Below are 6,281 nucleotides of genomic sequence, written 5' to 3'. Positions count from 1 at the left end.
ACAAAGATGATAAAAACTAGATTTAATAACTGTGTTGACCTGCTTGTCAAGCTTAAAATCAGAGTCCATAATGACGCCAAGGTTGGTGGCTGTGGATTTAATGTGTTGGTTCAGAGGGCCCGGGTCCAAAGGAACTGTAGAACTGACACTGGGCCCAAACACAATCACCTCAGTTTTGGTTCCATTCCAATTAAGAAAATTTTGTGCCAACCAAACCTTGATGTCTTTAATGTACTCGAGCAAGGGTGTCAGGGAGCTGCTGCTGTTCTTTTTAATTGGCAAAAAATTTGAGTGTCATCTGCATAAAAATGATAAGAAATGTCATGTCTTTTAAGCATCTTACCAAGAAGAAGAAGGTACAGGGTAAAAAGAACAGGCCTGCTCTTTTTACAGAGTGTGGGTGTACCGAGACTGGGTGCAAACATGTCCACTGTGACTGATATCAAAGCAGAAATTCAGAGACAATGTCCAAAGCTTTTTCAAGGAGTTGGGAAACTGAACGGGAAGCAGAAAAGTCTGCACATTGATGAGAGTGTGACACCGGTGGCACAGCCCCTGAGAAGTGTGCCATTTCACTTGGACAAAAATAAATAAACCAACTGCTAGAAATGGAGATTATTGAAAGAGTGGGGAGACCCACACCATGGGAAACCCTGTCTGGTTGCCATAAGTTTCTATTTAAATTCCTGGGCTTATTTCCAAATATAATACACTTAGTCTTACCAAAATGAAGTGACAGTTTATTAGAATCAAACCAATATTTAAAATTGAATAATTCCTTCTCCATCCTTTCCAAAAGTTGCCCCAAATTGTCCCCACTACTGAACAGTCATGTCATCGGCAAACAAAGTACAATGCACAGACTTTGACACCAAACTTATATCATTAACATACAACAAAAACAACAACGGGCCAAGGACTGACCCTTGGGGCATCCCACATGTGATCCTCAATAATTCTGAATTTGTCCCTCCAAAATTAACACACTGATACCTGTTTGATAAATAACTAGCTAACCAATCAAGGGCTAATCCTCTGATGCCGTACTGCTGTAATTTGTCCAATAATAAAGAATGATCTATGGTATCAGTGTTGCCAGATGTACGATAATTATCGTATTTGTACGATAGTTTTGCCCTCTGTACGATGTACGATCAATAATGGGGAAAAAATCCAAAATGTACGATAATTTCAGTTGGTTGCCCAAACACGCATCTCTCTCTGACACCCAAGAATCATTTCACAGGCATTGCACTCTGGCGGCATCAAAGACACACCACACACAGGGTTGCTGCTAGCTTTGGCCGCCAGGGACAAAGTCATTTGAAAGCCCGCCCCCCTCTCCATACAAAGTAATGAGTTCCCAATTCTCGGCCCTGCCCCTCCCTCCCTGGGCCCGAGACAACTGACCTGTAATGTAGACTGTTTTGGCTGCACATGCGCACATACGTAGCTTAGCCCAATTCCGTCATCATCACTACACACACATAACTTTTGAGCCTAGCAGCTAGTCTGGTAATTAACACGTTTGTGTACCTTCAGAGAAAAAAAAAATCTTTCTAGTCTGGTAGTGCATTTGCTTGTGCATTTGCGTTCTTTTTGTTCCATAGTTTCCCCATTACTATAGGGATATTGTGAATTACTGTTTAAAAATGTGACATAAAATTCTTTGGAAATTTAAAAAAATATGCAAAAATAGCTACGTTGTATGCGTTTTGTTTGTGTACGATAATTTCTCCCAAAATACGATAATTTTGAGGTTTTGGTACGATAGCTGCATATTTCCTATCTGGCAACACTGTATGGTATCAAATGCTTTCTGTAAATCAAAGAAAACCCCTACAGTATATTGCTTCATCTCTATTGCATTTGTAACCTGTTCACAAAATTAATTATAGCCAGAGAAGTGCTGTGACTTTTTCTAAAACCATACTGCTGTTCACTAAGTATATGATGTTTGGATATAAAATCATTTAACCTCTTTACAAATATTTTTTCCAGAATTTTAGAAAACTGTGATAACAAAGAAATTGGTCTATAATTTGAAAAGACATGCTTGTCACCAGATTTAAACAAAGGTATCACCTTAGGTATTTTCATTTTAGAAGGGAATTAATTTCCCAGTCATTAGTGACAAATTGCAAATATAAGTTAAAGGTTTAATAATACAATGAATAATATTTTTGATCAAAAACATACTAAAGTTATCACAGTCAGTTGATTTTTTCCCCTTTAATTTGTAAACAATGTTGATAATTTCGTTTTCGTATACTTCTCTAATGTATATTGAATCCAAAATTATTAATTAATTTATTGTTGTCCAGTATACAGTATATGGACCTGATTGACTGCAGACTGCAGGCTTACTTGTAGTTCCTAGGGTTTGTAAGAGTAGAATGGGAGGCAGAGCCTTCAGCTTTCAGGCTCCTCTCCTGTGGAACCAGCTCCCAATTCAGATCAGGGAGACAGACACCCTCTCTACTTTTAAGATTAGGCTTAAAACTTTCCTTTTTGCTAAAGCTTATAGTTAGGGCTGGATCAGGTGACCCTGAACCATCCCTTAGTTATGCTGCTATAGACGTAGACTGCTGGGGGGTTCCCATGATGCACTGTTTCTTTCTCTTTTTGCTCTGTATGCACCACTCTGCATTTAATCATTAGTGATCGATCTCTGCTCCCCTCCACAGCATGTCTTTTTCCTGGTTCTCTCCCTCAGCCCCAACCAGTCCCAGCAGAAGACTGCCCCTCCCTGAGCCTGGTTCTGCTGGAGGTTTCTTCCTGTTAAAAGGGAGTTTTTCCTTCCCACTGTAGCCAAGTGCTTGCTCACAGGGGGGTCGTTTTGACCGTTGGGGTTTTACATAATTATTGTATGGCCTTGCCTTACAATATAAAGCGCCTTGGGGCAACTGTTTGTTGTGATTTGGCGCTATATAAAAAAAACTGATTGATTGATTGATTGACAAGCATGAAATATGATAGAACATCTGTCCATGATGGGGTGGGGGTAAGATATCAGAGGACAGTCAAGGGCCTGTGACATACACTTGTTTTCCACTTTGTCAGCCATGTATAAATCTGGCTAGGATGAAATGAGTGGGTTCTGCCCATTAGTACCCGTTGGCATCCTGCATAAAACTTGTGCCAAATCCCAATGCGGATCAAAATCCCAAAGACATTAAAAAACGTTTGTGGAATTTGCCAATTATTATGATATTTGTAATGTATGTTTATTTGATTTACCTTTAGTAATTATTATTATTTTTATTATTATTATTTCCAGTCTTGTCTTCAGCGACACGCCCCCCTCTGGGTCAGGTGACAAACTAGGAAGTGAAAGACTGAGATGAATTATAATTCTAAGAAATGAAAGCGATCAGAACCAAGAGTTTTGTGGAGCGAACAAATTAATAAAACCTACAGATTTCAGTTTTAAGGACTCACCGTAAAGAAAGGTAAGCGTGAATTAAAACGAGCTATCGCGCTAGCAAGCTAACTAGGAAAGACGGTTAATTAGAGTTCGTTTCGATCAAACCGGGGCCCGTTTATTGTACGTGAAGCCCATAAGACGTAAACTGGGACCACTTTATTTTATCTGACACCCCTTAAGAACCAAATCAGGACCAGTTTATTGTTCCTGAAACCTGTAAGAACTGGACCGGTTTATTTGACCTAAAACCTGTAAGTGAACCAGAACCGGGGTATTGGACCTAAAACCTGTATGAACTGAACTGGAACCAGGCCAATTTGTTTGGCAGACAAAATGTACGAGCCTTTTCAGCATCACTAGTACGCATGCGCGGCTCGCACTTCCGGTCGGCGGCTGTCGGGACAAACAAAACCATGTGTGCAGCTATCAGTGCTTGGGAAACATTTATTATGCTTACTTTTGATGAGACATGCCATTTACCGCACGCAGTAGTGAGCGATATTACGTTGATTAGGCATCCGCCGTCAAGCACGTGCATTTGTTTGTTCCGATGCCTTGCAATCCTGTGCAAATATTTGCTCATTTTGAAATGGATGCCTGCAACACGTTTCAAAAAAGCCGGGACAGTGGCAACAAAAGACTGGGAAAGTTGATGAATGCTCAAAGAACACCTGTTTGGAACATCCCACAGGTGACCAGGTTAATTGGAAACAGGTGAGTGTCGTGATTGGGTATAAAAGGAGCATCACCAAAAGGCTCAGCCGTTCACAAGCAAAGATGGGGCGAGGATCACCACTTTGTGAACAACTGCATGAAAAAATAGTCCAACAGTTTAAGAACAATGTTTCTCAACGTTCAATTGCAAGGAATTTAGGGATTCCATCATCTACAGTCCATAATATAATCACACGTCCCTGATTATTTCAGCAAGACAATGCCAAGCCACATTCTGCACGTGTTACAACAGCATGGCTTCGTAGTAAAAGAGTGCGGGTACTAGTCAAAGTCGGCTTTGTCAATTCTTCACATGTACTAGACATACAAGGAATCGAAATTTCATTTCTCACCTTCCCTCTGTGATGACAGGACATTTCGACAATAAGGACAGTAAAGTGCAGAAGTATTTACAGTGTAGTGTCTGAGGTAGGAGTAAAAGTGGAAAGTGCAGTAGTGCAAACCATTCAGTGTTTGCAGCAGCAGCAGATTTTTGTTAAGACACTGTGCAAGTGGTGTGGTAGTGATAAAGTTGGTGGTGCGGGACCGGAGCGTCCTGTACCTCTTCGTGGAGGGCAGAGTGCTGAACAGGTTGTGTGCAGGGTGTTAGGGTTAGCATTGCATAACCCACAATTGTGGTTGCTTTGCGGGTGAGGTGGGTGGTGTATATGTCTTGCAGAGGGGAGTGAGGCACCAATGATCCTTCCAGCTGCATTCACTATGCGCTGCAGGGCTTCCTGTTGTAGTCAGTGCAGCTTCCGCCCCACACAGTGATGCAGCTGGAGAGGATGCTCTCAGTGGTGCCACGGTAGAAGGTTCTCATGATGGTTGGTGGAGCACTTTCCCGCTTGAGTTTGCACAGGAAGCAGAGACGCTGCTGAGCCTTCTTTGCCAGTGATGCGGTGTTGGTGGTCCAAGACAGGTCTTCACTAGACTGGCCTGCCTGCAGTCCAGACCTGTCATCCACTGAAAATGTGTGGTGCATTATGAAGCACAAAATACGACAACGGAGACCCCGGACTGTTGAACAACTGAAGTCGTACATCAAGCAAGAATGGGAAAGAATTCCACCTACAAAGCTTCAACAATTAGTGTCCTCAGTTCCCAAACGCTTATTGAGTCTTGTTAGAAGGAAAGGTGATGTAACACAGTGGTAAACATACCACTGTCCCAGCTTTTTAGAAACATGTTGTAGGCATCCATTTAAAAATGAACAAATATTTGCACAAAAACAATAAAGTTTATCAGTTTGAACATTAAATATCTTGTCTTTGTGGTGTATTCAATTGAATATAGGTTGAAGAGGATTTGCAAGTCATTGTATTTTGTTTTTATTTACATTTTACATAATGTCCCAACTTCATAGGAACTGGGGCTGAAGCATTTTATCATGTCCTAATTTGTTCGGTTGTGTCTTTTTGAATGTCAAACAGGATATTTTAGTGATTCAAAGTGTGAAAAAATTAACTGAATAAAACGAAATCCATCATTGATCCCTTTATCGGTTTATGAACACACCAAAGGCTCAGTAAAGGGGAGGAGCTTATTTATTCATTGGCAGGCCTTGTAAACTGTTGATTCACACTGGGTAGTGTGACATCACTTCCCATTTGTCTTTCAGTATGGAGGATGATGAACTTTCGTCAGCGAATGGGATGGCTTGGCGTGACACTCTACCTGCTGCTTAGCATGGCGCTGGTTTATTATGTGTTTGAGGTGCAGCGCTTTAGTCTGGAGCACGTGCACAGTGCAGCTGCAGGACCGTCACCTCCTGCACCCGCCCTTGGCTGGAGTCAGAGCCTTCATGCTCAGCTGCCGTCATTTCCTGCCTGGTTGTGGGCATTGCTCTTCCTGCTGTTGTACCTGCAGGTCTTCCTTTTCGTCTTCTCCTGCACACGGGCTGATCCCCATGCCATTGGTTACTGCGTCCTGCCTGTGTGCCTTGCTCTTCTCTGCAGCCGCCAGCACGGCAACAGCAAGTCACCCAATCAGCTCAAACAGCTGCAGCTGATTGACACCTAGAGTGGCGTGATGAAGACTGCAGTGTTTCAGACATCACTTCTTCTCTGTTCCCAAAAAAGTTGACATGTTTTTTTAACAGCTGTCAATCATTTTACATCACTGACTTTAGACAGCACAG

At 41.9% G+C, this 6,281-nt stretch overlaps 1 protein-coding gene across 2 annotated transcripts; it reads left to right on the top strand.

Moving 5' to 3' along the window:
• On the top strand, window positions 1-6,167 carry tmem251 (transmembrane protein 251). Of its 2 annotated transcripts, XM_034162165.1 has the most exons (3): window positions 1-20; window positions 3,402-3,451; window positions 5,761-6,167. In XM_034162165.1, exon 3 carries the CDS (start codon window positions 5,771-5,773, stop codon window positions 6,161-6,163), a length of 393 nt encoding a protein of 130 aa, XP_034018056.1. In that variant the 5' UTR covers window positions 1-20; window positions 3,402-3,451; window positions 5,761-5,770; the 3' UTR covers window positions 6,164-6,167. The 2 variants fall into 2 exon arrangements, with proteins under 2 accessions (XP_034018056.1, XP_034018055.1); XM_034162164.1 differs by lacking the exon at window positions 1-20 and having other exon boundaries at window positions 3,305-3,452; window positions 5,763-6,167.
• Window positions 6,168-6,281: the final 114 nt, after the last annotated feature.

This window comes from Thalassophryne amazonica, chromosome 21 (assembly GCF_902500255.1).
Source record: "Thalassophryne amazonica chromosome 21, fThaAma1.1, whole genome shotgun sequence".
NCBI classification, from domain to species: Eukaryota; Metazoa; Chordata; class Actinopteri; order Batrachoidiformes; family Batrachoididae; genus Thalassophryne; species Thalassophryne amazonica.
This window is presented reverse-complemented; position numbering and strand designations above follow the sequence as displayed.